At 39.2% G+C, this 15,780-nt stretch overlaps 1 non-coding gene and 1 gene segment (V, D, J or C); one reads left to right on the plus strand and one right to left on the minus strand.

The window, feature by feature from the left end:
* The first annotated feature begins 1,862 nt into the window (after window positions 1–1,862).
* Window positions 1,863–2,747, plus strand: LOC116099871. The segment is given in 2 exon segments: window positions 1,863–1,994; window positions 2,344–2,747. Coding segments are annotated over 2 exon segments (450 nt in total).
* A 2,752-nt stretch (window positions 2,748–5,499) lies between these two features.
* Window positions 5,500–5,581, minus strand: Trnas-gcu. Its single transcript has one exon. It is a non-coding gene; the product is annotated as a tRNA-Ser (tRNA).
* Between the last annotated feature and the right edge of the window lie 10,199 nt (window positions 5,582–15,780).

Consider the following 15,780-nt stretch of genomic DNA (forward strand, 5'->3'; position numbering starts at 1 on the left):
TTGGAAACACCCTATACCACTTGCTCTCCCTCTGACTCTTTGAGGGTGCTCCCCCACCCACGCACCCACTCCCATCTTCCTGCCCTGGCATTCCCTTACACTGGGGCATAAAACACCCTCAGGATCAAGGGCTGTACCTCCCACTGATGTTCAAGAAGTCCATCCTCTACCACATATGCGGCCAGAGCCACAGGGCCCTCCATGTATACTTTTTGTTTGGTGGTCCAATCTGTGGCAGCTCTGGGATGTCTGGCCAGTTGACCCTGTTGTTCTGACCATGGGACTGTAAACCCCCTCAGCTCCTTCAGTCCCTTCTCCAACTACTCCATCAGGGACCCTGCACTCAGTCCAAAAGTAGGTTCAGAGCATCTGCCTCTGTATTTGTCAGGCTCTGAGGGAGCCTATCAGTAGACAGTCATATTAGGCTCCTGTCAGCAAGTATTACCTGAAATCCACAAAAGTGTCCAGATTTCGTGAGGGTATATGGGATGGATCCCCAGGTGAAAATTGGACATAGTACTACCTGATGACCCAGCTATACCTCTCCTGGGCATATACCCAGAAGATGTTCCAACATGTAATAAGTACACATGCTCCATTATAGGCATAGCAGCCGTAGTACAATAGCCAGAAGCTGGAAACAACCTAGATGTCCTTCAGTAGAAGAATGGATACAGAATATGTGTTAAATTTACACAGTAGAATACTATTCAGCTGTTAAAAACAATGACTTCATGCAATACACAGGTAAATGGATGGAACTAGAAAATATCCTGAGGTAACTCAGTCACAAAAAAAAACAAAAAACAAAAAACAAAAAACAAAAAACAAAAAAAAACAAAAACAAAACCAGACATGGTATGAACTCACTGATAAGTCGATATTAGTCCAAAAGTTCAGAACAACCAAGGTACAATTCACAGACCATAGGAAGCCCCAAAAGAAGGAAGACCTAAGTGTGGATGCTTTAGTGCTTCTTATAAGGGGAAATACAATACACAAAGGAGGAAAGATGAAGGTAAAGAGTAGCATAGAGAATGAAGGAAAGTCCCTCCCTCTAATTCTTAACAAATATCCTAACAATAGTGCAGAATGCTTTGTCTCATTGGACTGATTAGAACACATATTAGTTCTACTGTCTCATAGTACTAATTCTATGTACAAGAGGCCTAATTTTCCTGAAACTCTAATTTCAATTTCAAGAGAATTTTATTATCGTATCTAAGGGTTGTGTCACTCATGTTTGGTACCGACTTTGAGAATTCTCTGCAAGTACCTTGGCTGGCAGGGAAATCAACCATGTATGGCAAGAAGGAAACTCAAGTAAGAATGAAGTAGTTAGCTGATGCTATTTTAAATATCAAAAGTCTGGCATTGGAGCAGTATAATTTAGACATATTTATGTACAGAATAACATTCAGAAACAAAAAACTTTTATCTCAATTTCATTTGCACAATAAACCTAAGGTATGATTACATTGAATCTCTTTTGCAAATTACATATGACTGCTCCCCTAGAGGTGGATTCAATTGACTGAGAAATGAAACTACAAATGAAGGCCTATGAAGGGATATTTTGAGCAATCTGGATGAGGCTGTATAGATAGAAGAGGTCATCAGTTTACTAACAACATCCATTCCCAGTATTCTAGGTTAAAAAATTAGGTATATATATCCTCCATTGAGGAGATACCCTATGTAATTATCATTCCTAGTTTATCCAGTGCTTATCTGTGAGCACTAGTGTGCTCTGCAATATAGAAGAGGAATTGTTATTTTTGGAAACATGAGAAGCTGTCAGGGTACTTCCCTCTATCTGTATTGCAACACCATCCCAGGATTTTGCATATTGTTCCCTTGGGGAGGAACCACCCCTGCCAGTTTCAGATAAATAAGTCAGTTGAATTCTTGCTGTGACTGAAAAGTCTTCTCAGGCTTCCTCCTCAAAATGAAGTTGCCTGGTAGGCTGTTGGTGCTGTTGTTCTGGATTCCTGGTGAGGACAGAGGGAAGTGAGAAAGGAGAATGGAAGGGGGCACATGGACTGGGTCACACTGCTCACTTTATGTGTTGTGCAATGTATGAGTAGGCAGGTATTATCTTCCAGGATGGGGCCTGTTGGGTGTATATTTGTGAGAGGGACATTCCAGAAGAGAGAGAGCCTGTGCTAAAATGAAAATTATGACATAGATGGCTGAGATGGTCTAAATTCTGTATAGAAGCACCTTGGTGCTGCCATTTCACTTGTTTGGTTAGGACAGGAATTTTAATATATAAAGAATTGTAGGTATTTCAAACATCATGAAGTTTGTGCATGATTCTGTACTTCTCTTTCTTTATTCCAGCTTCCAGCAGTGATGTTGTAATGACCCAAACTCCACTCTCCCTGCCTGTCAGTCTTGGAGATCAAGCCTCTATCTCTTGCAGATCTAGTCAGAGCATTGTACACAGTAATGGAAACACCTATTTGGATTGGTACCTGCAGAAGCCAGGCCAGTCTCCACAGCTCCTGATCTACAGGGTTTCCAACCGATTTTCTGGGGTCCCAGACAGGTTCAGTGGCAGTGGATCAGGGACAGATTTCACACTCAAGATCAGTAGAGTGGAGCCTGAGGATTTGGGAATTTATTACTGCTTACAACATACACATTCACCTCCCACAGTGATGCAGACCCTAACAAAAATGTCCTTGCTTGGGTTAATCCAGCTGTCAAATAAGTTACTTATCTGTGTGAGAGAGAAGGGCTGAGGAACTGTGGATTATGAGGTGCAGCTGAGTGCAAGTACAGCCTGGCTACAGCTCACTAGCAATTCATTTTTTCTTCATTGGCTACAATAACAACAATATTGCTTCTGTCTCAGGAGAATAGTGAACAGGTGGCCTACCAGCAGTCAGCACTGATGGTGATAAAGCTGAGTGTATACCCATTCTGTTCCTATAGGCCTTGTCTTTCTTTGTTATTCAATGTTATCTGGTAAAGGAGACAGGAAACTAAGATGTATTCCTTTGTTAAATTGTGTCCTTACTAATAATTGCTTCATTTGCCACATTTTAAGCTTTTGATTTAAATTCCATTGTATATGTTTATTATCCTCAATTTGTTTTCAATTTGCATGAAGTATGCCCATTGATTCTGTAACTCTCACCAAATGTTTTTATCCATAAAGTGTTTCTTTTCTGACATACTTTTTCAGTCTGTCACAGATGTAACAAGAAAATTTAAGGTTAACCCTATGATAGGGATCACTGCCACAGTTATCCTCCTGCTAAACAGATGGACATTATTGCCAGATATGAAGTCCACAGCTGAGCAAAATGTATGGTAGCTTTCTTAACCCACTGGGAGTTTGAAGGACATCTTCTAGAACTGTGAAATTTAGATATCCTGCAGTAGACTTTTACTCTCATTTCATTATTCTCTATGTTATTCAACTAAAATCCACAGTGTCTTTAGCAATAGGGATTTGTAACCTCTTTCTAGTTATCAATAGATCTGATGCCCTCTTCTGGTGCGTCTGAAGATAGTTACAGTGAATTATGCTGGAGTGAGTGGGGCCGGCAGAATTCCTGAGTTCAATTCCCAGCAGCCACACACATGATGGCTCAAGGCCATCTCTACAGCTACAGTGTACTCATATACATAATATAAATAAAATAAATCTTAAAAAAAAAAACGTGACAATAGCCTGTATTGTTTTGTGATTTGGGGGCCTCTGTTATAAGGATGATTCCTATACATGACACTAGGAACCTGTCACTTCTAGAGGAGCATTATTCATCCTAGAATTATAACATAACATGTTTCTGTCTTGTTTTTGGTATACACTCTTACGTTTGTTTACATTTCAACACCCTTTTCATTCTTATTCCCTGCCATTTCCCTATGCAAACCTTTACCCACTAGTATCCCTCCTCATTGCCTACTTTTACATACATTCTACAGACATACATTCTACAGTTAGGGTCTCAAAATCCCAAACAACCAAAGCAGGAATAGAGTTCATACAAAGCTGTGGAGCAGTGGGCCGTCCTGAAAGCTGAAGTCCAGTAGAGCAGCCACCTCAGAAACCCGGAGATCCACTGAGCAAAGTAATTTGTTCACAAGGAATGGTAGGAGATTGGTGATAAGCTCCTGAGATCAATGGCTCAGATTTCAGCCCAGACCCCTCACAGCTTCCTCTATCGGAGATGTGTGCTCTATCAGGCAGACAATGCTCAAACTCCCAGCATTCTAGCTGAACCTTACACACAGTCATCTGACCACAAGCCAGGCATGCCATGCCCCATACAATAAAAGGGGTGGTTTGCCCCATCCTTACTCTCTTTCCCTCACTTTCTTGTTCTCTTACTTCTCTCCGCTCTTGCTCTCTTGCTCTCACTCTCCTCTCTGCTCTTTGTTCTCTTCTCTTGCTTTCTTCCTCTCCTTTTTATCTCTCTCTCCTTCCTCTCCTTTCCTTCTCTCTACACAACCACCATATTCTATCCTTCCTACAATAAAATAACTCATTCAGACATTGCCTCCTTTTTAATTAAGGCACCATGTAGCAAACAGGTCAGTCCCAGGGGAGAGAGAGAGACCTGGGCCTCAGGAGCAGGCCCTCTGCCTCCAGGGAGAGAGGGAGCCTCAGCCAGGCAGGCCACCAGCCCCAGCCCCCTGAGTTTGGAACAACACAAAGCATTATATTTAAATGAATTAGACAGTAAAATATGACCTGTAGTGGCAGCAGCATAAACTCAAGAGCAGACTATGTCCCCAAATATTCTTCTTGGAAAATATTTAAACAGAAAATAAAACACCCAAGCATCTGTGTCAATATTTTGCTATAATTTTTCATCATTCAGAATAATTTGATAGCCATATCTTCCTCTTCCTCATTATTATTGTTTGTTATTATTATTTGCGTAAATGTGTTGCATATATATATATATATATATATATATATATATGTATGTATTCTCTGCCTCAGTTGACAGACCTATACTATAACTTCTCTATCTATGATTCAGCCTTACAAAAGAAGGTGTAGAGAAAATATAAGCTATACTATCAGGAAGTCAACTATGAAATAATCTTTCCTAGAAACAGCTGCATAAACAGGACTTGAATTTTTTCATGTATTATATATATGAATATAATATATATATATGTGTGTGTGTGTTCATTTATATATATGTGTAACAATTCTATTACAATTAATATTATGTCTTCTTTTATTTTCTAATGTCACAATTCATTTTAGAATTAATGTTGAAAATAGTTTATCTTATATTCAAATAATGTACTCTTTATGTATTACGCTGTGGAAGGACACCTTGATTCTTTATGTATTTCAACAGTTGACTTTTTTTTGAGACAAGGTTTCTCTGTATAGCTCTGGCTGTTCACTCTGTAGACCAGGCTGGCCTCGAACTCAGAAATCTGCTTACCTCTGCCTCCCAAGTACTGGGATTAAAGGTGTGCACCACCATGGCATGGCAATATATAAGCCATCTTAGGACCTGACAAGGATGGGATTCAAACCCACACATGCAGAGTACAATGGATTAGCTGTCCATTGCCTTAACCACTCGGCCACCTCGTCCTCCTTTTGACATAATTTTTAAACATTAAACTTGAGATGGATAATTGAGACATTGATTTAAATTTGAATTTACAACAAAATAAAATTCACATTTTGGTAAAAATATGAATTCTCTTCACTTTATTAGACAGATCTTAAAAGAGCTTTATCTGTTATGGTCAATGCTAGAACTACCACTTAAAACTGTTGTGCCCCAGTGAACTGTAAACCTTGTCAAGTCTGAATTTCTAGTGTGGAAAATTAGACACATATTCGTAAGATGTCACACATATGTCTAGCAGGACCTCATGATCTGGGAAACGTATTTGAGTAGTGAAGAACAGTATTTGTGGTTGGAGATGATAACATACAATTGTTCTAGAATATTAATGTCCTGTGATGTGACTCTGTATTAAAGATTTTTTACAAAGTCCATAAATTCTCCAAATGTAAGAAATACGTTTTAGCTTGGGTTATGGCACTAGGGGAAGCTTTAATACTTTTGAATCACTCTCATGATGATGTGTCCTCTTCTGATTCAGGCTGACTAATCGCATTGCTCTTAATGACAGATCAAATGATGCCGTGTATGAGGGATAGAGGGTTTAGTTTGAACACTTCAGAAATTCTTACCCATCATCTGCTTAATTCTCAGTGGTCAGACATGGAAATGCAAAACTTGGTTTTCATATTAATGGTAATAAAGAGGCATTTTGATGTATAGTGCTCTAAAATTCTTCCCCAGTGGGGAGACAGATAAATGTTATAAAACATCTACTTTATACTCTGGAAAATGCAATATCATAGATGCAAATTATTGGAATTTCTGGTTTCATGTATCCAATTAATGTTTCTAAGTAATGATATTACTGTAGTGTTACAAGGACTGATGCTTCATGTTCAGACAATTAATAACCTTTCAGGCATTATTTAGTAAGGCAGTCAATATACCTGTGAGTTGAAAACAAACCTATGACATATTGTTATTTTCACATGTATTCAGCAAAGCAAACAACTGTATTCGATTGTGCTTTCTGTTAACCCTGTATCTAGAAAAGCATCCACAGACTTTATCATGTCACAAGACTTTATCAGGTGACCAGTAAGAGAGACTTACTATGTTCAGAGTAGAGACCAAGGAGCCTGCTGTACTTTATCAATAGCTAAAACAATTTGAAATTTCCATAATTTTCACAAGTACCTCTTTTGACTATTCTCCCTGATGCTTAGAACATTATAATATTATCTGCCTTTGCTCTTCCTCAGTGGCTAGGGATGTGCTTCATGTACACATCCATGTTGTAATTTACTTTTCATATGGTTTCATCCTCCAGAAGTGACATTTTAATGATCCAGTCTCCAGATATCTTGTGTATGATACCAGGGAAGAGTGTCACCATCAACTGCCATTCTATGAGGACAGTGCCATACATATGCACTGATATCAACAAGAACCATCCCAGACTCCAAGGCTCCTCATCAAGTATGGTACTGATCTCACACATTTTAAAATAAACGTGTATATTTTATTTTCTAAGGGATATTGTGACAAGAAATTCATTATATTCCTTTAGAGATTTACTTTTACTTCCTTTTTAATGTTTCTTAAGTCTTTATGATAATCCTGGTGTTTCTGGCATAATTGCTGTGGGCTGGTCCCCTTAGTGGGTTCCAGCATGGATGTAAGGAACAGGCAAGGGGAGAGATGTGATAAACCCCATGACAGGAATGCTTTGCAACTCTAATCGACTAACAGTCAGAAAATTTCTTTATTTATATAGATTCAAAAATACTCATGGTTTTAGGAAATACAGATCATAACATTTTGTCATGGGCATAGTTTTCTAATATGCTCACGGTTCCAGGTTAAACATGGTTAAAAAAAATCAAAACCCAAAACCAAAAAACTTTTATTATAATTATCCATATCCATATTACTTTTTTGTTATTATCTATAATCTTTTCCACAGTCCAGTTGTTATCACCCTCCTATTTCACCCTCCAACAGTTCCTTATCCCATCCCTCCTCCCCAGTCTCAATAGGATGTGCCCCCATCATCACATCTGTCTATACCCTGCCAGGCCTCCACATTCCGTGCAACCTCAAGTCTATATAGAGTTAGGTGCATCATCTCTCACTGAGGCCAGACCAAGCAGTCCTCTGCTGTATGTGTTGGCAGCCTCATACCAGCTTGTGTATGCTGACTGGTTGGTGGATCAGCATCTGAGAGATCTCAGGGTGTTTGGGTTGGCTTAGACTGCTGGTCTTCCAATGTAGTCACCATCCTCCTCAACTTCTTCCAGCATTTCCTTAATTCAACCACATGGGTCCCTTACATCAGATCATTGGTTGGTTGTAAATATCTACTTCTGTCTCAGTCATCTGCTTGTTGAACCTCTTGGAGGGCAGCAATGCTAGGCTCCTGTCTGTAAGTACACCATAGCATCAGTAATAGTGTCAGGCCTTGGGGCCTCTCCTTAAGCTGGGTCCCAATTTGGGCAGGATATCCTTTCCCCGCCCAGTCTCTTCTTCATTTTTGTTCTTTTGGCCAGGAACTATTCTAAGTCAGAGTTGTTGACTGTTGGATAGCTGTCCTACCTCTCCACTTGATGCTGTCTTTCTACTGGAGATGAACTCCAGGAGTTTCCTCTTCCCACTGTAGGGCATTTCATCTAAGGTCTCTCCTGCTGAGTCTTGACAGTCTCTCACCTCCCAGGTCTCCAGTACATCCTTAGAGGGTCCCTATACCTCCTACCTCCAGAGGTTGCCTTTTTGTATTCTTTCTGCTGCCCCTCAGGGCTTCAGTCCTGTTCCCCCCAATACCTGCTCATGTTCCACTTTTCCTTTCTACCTAAGATCTCTTACCCAGATTTCTCCCTCCATCTGCCACCAATGATTGCTTTCTTCTCCATCTCAAGTGGGATAGAGGCATCCTTGCTTGGGCCCAATGGCTTCTTATTCTTTTGGAGTTTTGTGGATCTGTACTCTTTTGGCTAATATTCACTTATTATTGAGTACATACTATGTATGTTTCTTTTAGTCCGAGTTACATCACTCAGGATGATATTTTTTAGTCCAATCCATTAGCATGCAGAGCTTATGATGCCCTCATTCTTTTCTTTTTATTAGATGTTTTCTTTATTTACGTTATATAATATCTCCTTCCCCATATTTCCCTCCAAATAAAATAAAATAAAATAAAAAAACAAAAACAAACCTCCTGTTCCCTCCCCCCTTCCCCTCCTTACCACCCCACCCTCACCAGTTTGCTGGCCCCAGCATTCCTCTATACTGGGGCATAGAACCTTCACAGGGCCAAGGGCCTCTACTCCCATTGATGACTGACTTGGCCATCCACTGCTATACATATGCTGCTGGAGCCATTAGTCCCACCATGTGTACTTGTTGGTTGGTGGTTTAGCCCCTGAGAGTTCTGAGTACTAGTTAGTTCATATTGTTGTTCATCCTAAGATGCTGCAAGCCCTTCAGCTCCTTGGGTCCTTTCTCTAGCTCCTTCACTGAGGACTCTGTGCTCAATCCAATGGATGGCTGTGAGCCTCTACTTCTGTACTAGTCAGGCACTGTCAGAGCATCTCAGGAGACAGCTATATCAGGCTCCTGTCATCAGCACTTGCTGGCATTCACAATAGTGTCTGGATTTGATGATTGAATATGGGAAGGATTCTCAGATGGAGCAGTCTCTGGATTGTCCTTTCTTCAGTCTCTGGTTAATAATTTGTCTCTACAACCCCTTCCATGGGCACTTTGTTCCCCCTTTTAAGAAGGAATAAAGTATCCATACTTTGATCTTTCTTTTTATTGAGTTTCTTGTTGTTTGTGGATTGTACTTTGTGTATTCCGATCTTTCACCATCATGAGTTGCGATTTTAGAACCAAATCTTGCTTTTCCAGTGTTTTTGGGAATCCAGGACTTGATTTGGTGGGAGTAGTAGTAGTAGGTTCTGATGTTGTTAAGTAGTCTTGGTTTCTGTTGGTAAGATTCTTGTGTTTTTCTTTCGCCATCTGTTGATTTCTGGTTTTAGATGTTCTTGCTCTCTCTGGATGGAGCTTGTTCTTCTTGTGGGTCTTTAAGCCTCTGTCAGCACTTCTTGGAGATCAGTTCTCCTCTGGTAAGACCCATACTCAGAGGGCTGTGGATCAGCCATCTCTCCTGAGTCCCATGGTCAGCGCACACTCTGGAGACAAGCTCTCTACTTGGGGAAAAGGTACAGAGAATGTTGTAGATATGCTGTCCCTCCTAGGTTTAGACAGAGTTAAAAAGAATCCTATCTCAGCTGACCTGCCACTTCTGAGGTCTGTGCTTCTCAGCTGGTTCCTCCTTTGAAAGTCACTGGAGAGAAAATGGTGATCACACCTGAGTCCCTGGGTCAGAGCACTCCCTGGAGACAAGCTCTCTGTTTGCAAGAAAGTGACAGAGAAGGCTGTGAATCCACTGTCCCTCCTAGGTGTAGATGGAGGTAGAAATGATCCTGTCTTAGCTGCCAAGAGTGCCTACTTTATGACCCATCATATCACACTGTGGCAAATTTATTCTACCTGTGATGGAGAAATGGTTCTGAGTTGGACAGTACTACAGGCCAGACAGGATCCTCATTTTCATTTTCAATTATTGAATGTAGCTCAAAAAATTCAAATCTATAATAAAATGAAAATATTTTGTGCAAATACAACTATTACTTGTTCCACTGGCAACCTATTTGCCTACAATGTTAAAACATGACATTTTTTCCCAGAAAGTTGTATTCTAATTCAGTAATTTGCAACAGAGTATGGAAGTTTGGAAACACCACCTGAAAGTTGAAATGGTAATGGAAATGTCTAGAGAGAAATGAAAAAATGAGATCACACTTTTACCCAGTTGTAGATCCTGTACACCTTGTCTTTAAAAAACAGATTTAAATATTTTTATAAGTATGTTCTTATTAATACTTAAATGTTATCCCATTTCCTTGTTTCCCCTTGAAAACTCATATCCCATACCCTCTCCCCCTGCTCACCAACCCAACAACTCATGGTTTACCTGTCCTGAAATTCCCCTACACTGGGGCATTGAACCTCCATAGGACCAAAGGCCTCTTCTCTCTTTGTTGTCTGATAAGGCCATCCTCTGCTACTTGTGCTACTGGAGCCATGGGTCCCTCCATGAGTAATCTTTGGTTGGTGGTTTAGTCCCTGGGAGCTGTGGAGGTACTGGGTGGTTCATATTGTTGTTCCTCCTATGGGGCTGCAAACCCCTACAGCTCCTTGGATCCTTTCTCTAGCTCCTTATTTGGGGACACCACATTCAGTACATTGGTTTGTTGTGAGCCTCCACTTCTGTATTTGTCAGGCTTTGGCAGAGGACACTTTCAATAGGACAAAATGACAAACAATGGATTCGGAAAAGATCTTTATTAAGGCTATATCTGATAGAGGGCTTATATCTAATATATACAAAGAACTCAAAAAGTTATACTCCAGAGAACCAAATAAGCCTATTTAAAAAATAGAGAACAGAGCTAAACAGAATTCTCAACTGAGGAAATGCAAATGGCAAAGAAGCACGTAAAGAAATGTTCAACAACCTTGATCATCAGGGAAATGCAAATCAAAACGACCCTGAGATTCCACCTCACACCAGTCAGAATGGCTAGAATAAAAAATTCAGATGACAGCAGATGCTAGCAAGGATGTGGAGAAAGAGGAACACTCCTTCATTGCTGGTGGGATTGCAAACTGGTACAACCACTCTGGAAATCAGTTTGGCGGTCCCTCAGAAAATTGGACATAGTATTATCTGAGGACCCAGATATTCTCCTGAGGATATACCCACAAGATGCTCCAAAATGTAATAAATACACATCCTCCAAAGCATTCAGAGCAGCCATATTTGTAATAGCCAGGAACTGGAAAGAACAGAAAATATGGTACATTTACACAATGGTATACTACTCAGCTACTAAAAACAATGACTTTGTGAAATTTGCAGGCAAATGCATAGATCTAGAAAATATCCTTAGTGAGGTAACTTAGTCAAAAAAGACTGAGTATGTACATAATATATACTCACTGATAAATGGATATTAGGCAAAGTATATGGAACACCATGATTCAACTCATGGACCACATGAAGCTGAAGAGCAAGAAAGACCAAAGCATGTATGCTTCAGTACTACTTAGAAGGAATAACAAATAATCTAGGGATGTAAACAGTAGGTGAGACTTGGAAGGAAGAGAACTAGGGGAGGGAAAAGAGGGGAAGAATCAGGTAAGGGAGAAGATGTAGGAGATACACACAGACGGCCAGGAAATTGAACAGAAGTTTGTTGTAATGGGGGATGTGCAGCTGAGGGTAGCAAAGATAAAGTCCCAAATGCCAGGAAAGCAAGAGCCTCCCAGGACCCCACAGGGATGAAAGTAGCTAAAATATCCCACAAAGGGGAGGGAGATCATGTGGTGATCATATCCAGAAGCTAGGCATGGCCCCCTGGTTGTAGGATGGGCCTACCCATGCATCTCCAAAATGTTAGCCTAGAATTGCTCCAGTCTAAATGAAATACAGGGACAAAGAGTGGAACAGAGACTGAAGGAAAGGCCATTCAGAGATTGTCCCACCTGTGGATCCATCCCACGTGCAGACACCAAACCCAGACACTATTGCACATGCCAAGAAGTGCTTGATGAAGTGTCTCCTGAGAGGCTTTGCCAGATCCTGACCAAACCAGATATACCCAGCCATCAGACTGAACACAGAGACCCCAATGGGAGAGTTAGTGGAAAGAATGTAGGAGCCGAAGGGGAGACTTATCTGGCATAAATGGGAAGGGAGTACATTGGTCCTGTGAAGACCTGATATCCCAGTGTAGAGGAATGTTAGAGCAGTGAAGCAGGAGTGGTTGGGTGGGTTGGGGAGCACAATCATAGAAGCATGGTAAGGAGAGATGGGATAGGGGATTTGCAGCAGAAAAACCAGGAAAGGGGATAACACTTGAAATCTAAATAAATATATTATCCAATTATAAAAAACATGCAGAAAATCAGTTACAGTAGTCTGGTCCTATTGTCTACTGCTTAATGTTTAAATGATGCTCAGCTGATACTGCTTTTGGAGTATGTGGGTTCTGAAGGAAGATGATTGAGTTAGACTTTATAACCTGACAGTTTATTGTGTCCTCTCTCTCTAGTTCCCTCACTCTCTTGCCTCCTGACTGTCACTGGGTCTGGAGCTTTGTGCAACTACAGAGTCATTGCCATTTGATACTTATGTTGGAGAAATGGAGAATGCAACCGTTTTGAGGTCAAGAAGGTCTCCTCCAAGATATCACTGTAATGTCACTGAGTTTATATAGTATATGACATCTTTGAAATCCCTATAGCTAGTTTCTGAAGGCAATGGACAGATTTCTGATACAGAAGTAAAAAAAATACAACAGATTTTCTAGGAAGAAAGAGATTCCAAGGTCATTGAATTTGATTGAAAGTGTAATCAGAATATGAAGGTAACCAAAGACAGAAAACACATAGAGAGGGCAAAAATCACAGATTTATGATCAAGTTTGTGTGATGTAATGAAAACTGGCTAGTGTTCTGCACAATAGATATGGTGACATGTGATTTATTCTTTACACTCTTTGATTATGGTATTACTTTCATTCACTTGTTGCTTGAGAATTTTTTTATATGTTCTTTAGGAAATTAGAATCTTTACCATGTTCCATTGTCAGTTGGAAGCTTATTTTCTGCCTTTTTGCTTTCTTTCCTTTTTGAGACATGATCTTTATATGTAGCACAGATTAGATTCACACAGAATGTTTTCCTCAATAAGTGTTATGAATTCCACCATATCAACATTTCATTAAACAATCAGCTTCTCTTTGTGCAGATTTTACATGATCTTATTGATAAAATATTTTCTTATGTTTTCCAAGGGGGGAGTTTGACTTTCCTTTTAAAAATTCAGCTTTTGTAAGGACTAAGAGTCATAAATTGACTCAATGAATTTTTCATTTTAAGATGATTATAAGCAATTGGGGGCTAGAGAAGTAGTCTTATAGTATCATCTATAGTGTTTTCCCAAGTTCCTACATTGAAATCTCAATCCTTAGTACTTTTGTATACCATTAGAAAACATTAGGAAGTAGAAAAAATAAAGAGACTGATTAGTTATGAACAGAAATAACTGCAGAGTGTCTCTGGAGGGAATATTTTTTGTTTTGTTTTGTTTGTTTATGTTTGTCCTTAGCACTTGGCCTATAGTACTATAGGTCACTCTATATTTCTTTTATTCTTTGAACAAAACTTCTCTACTTCATGTACCCTCTAGCACTGTACTCTATTTCAGTCCAGGACCAGAAACAATATATTGGAGTCAGGTGTCTGTGATTCTGTGATACAGGAGAAATATCTTAATTTTTCAAGTTAATTTTGCACTATCCCCCACAATTCTCTTTTCCACTGTAACAAACCGTCTGCATAGCTGAAATCCCTCTCTCCCTACTAGAAAAACCCATGTGATTATATTGATCTCACCCATATATTTCAGAATGTTCATACCATCTCAAACTCATAACTTAACTATACCTGACAAATCCTTTTCACATGTCAATTTCAATTAAAAAGTTCTAGATCCTAGATTTGGATAGTTATTTTGAAAGTTCTGTGAGGCCATTATTCCTGAACTATTAGCTCCTTAAAATGCTATCTTTTTGAAGTCTAAAAAACCCAAAGGAAGTATTAATTAAGCAACAGAGTAGGAACACACACAAATCTCAAGGTGTATAGGTATTTACTCAATATGTGTGAGTTAGAGTTTCCTTAGAAGTTTTTGAATACTTTTAGAAGGATGAAGTGCTTACTACTGTACTATAAACACATACTTTCATAGGAAGTTATGATCCAAAAACAAAATAATTTATTACTTAATGCAGTCTAAGCCCCATTGATAAAGGAAAGTTGAATGTTTCTGGAATTCCCTTCTTATTTTCACATATCATTAAAGAAGATGTAGTCAGAATTCAGATTCCAGATACCCTGCAAACAAATTAATCACTTGTTGTTTTAAGTAGAGAGGAACTGCTATTCTCTACTAACATCCAATAAAACTGTGCTGAGTGAATCTTTCTTATATGCTGGGGCTATCATGTGAGAACTCAGAAATGTCTTTCAAGCCTCTCAAATCAAAGAGACACAAAAACAGGTGTTAAATATCAGCAGAAAAGAGTGTAAGGAAGAGGCAGTGTTACTATAAATTCATTTCAAAGCTGCTGCATGGTACTCCTGGTGGTGATGGCTCTCTGAACATTGAAGAAGCTGCCTTATGAGTAAGTGTTTGTTCTCATCCATCACTCTAGTCCAAGTCCCTAGATAATCAACATGTTCAGACCCATGCTGCAGCATTGTGGGTCCTTGCATAGTTAGTTCCTGAAAGATCCCGAGGATATCCTGGATTCAGGACAAAGTATTAAAGACTTAATTGATTGTACTTGTAATGATAAATAAGGCTGGATGGTCATAATAAAGACATAGATGTGTTATCTGTGGTATTCAATATTTGTGTTATAAGGATTCACAAGTATTTATGCACCATAGCTTATTTAGAGACTGGGACCTACATGTAGACAGTGATGCTGTGGCCTGAATCAGAATAATTCTTCCAGTTACTACCAAAGATAAAAACTGTGAAAATAGCAGTGTTTTCTGTTATAATACTTAATTCTATCATAACTATTCAAAACTTTATGCTGAGGAACTATGGGAAATAGCATTAATTGGTAGAAAAAAGCAAAGCATAATGTGGGGGAATCCCAAACTGAGCAAAAGTTGTACCCATTTATTTAGTTTGTAAGTATGAAAGTACCACCATCTTCACATGGACTCAGAACTTCAAGTGACATAGGTTCTTGAGATCAAAGTGTTATATGTGCACCTACTATTTATTTCCTCTCTTTGAACTGTAGTTAGCAAAGTTGAAGCTATAAAATCTTATGTTTTATTTCAGTGAAAATGGTTATGTGAAAATGTCCTTTTAACTTCAGGAAATGCCTACTACAAACACTTCACAGAGGAACACATACTATTTTTTAAAACCATCAAAATTATTTGAGTGAGTTAAAGATCTAATAGTTTTTTCTTTGTTGTATATTCCCTGACAACAGGGGATTCTTCTATGTTACCTCAGTATATCTTTGAAATATATTATTCAAAATAGAGACTAAGTACA

This window comes from Mastomys coucha, unplaced genomic scaffold (assembly GCF_008632895.1).
Source record: "Mastomys coucha isolate ucsf_1 unplaced genomic scaffold, UCSF_Mcou_1 pScaffold20, whole genome shotgun sequence".
Taxonomy (NCBI): Eukaryota; Metazoa; Chordata; class Mammalia; order Rodentia; family Muridae; genus Mastomys; species Mastomys coucha.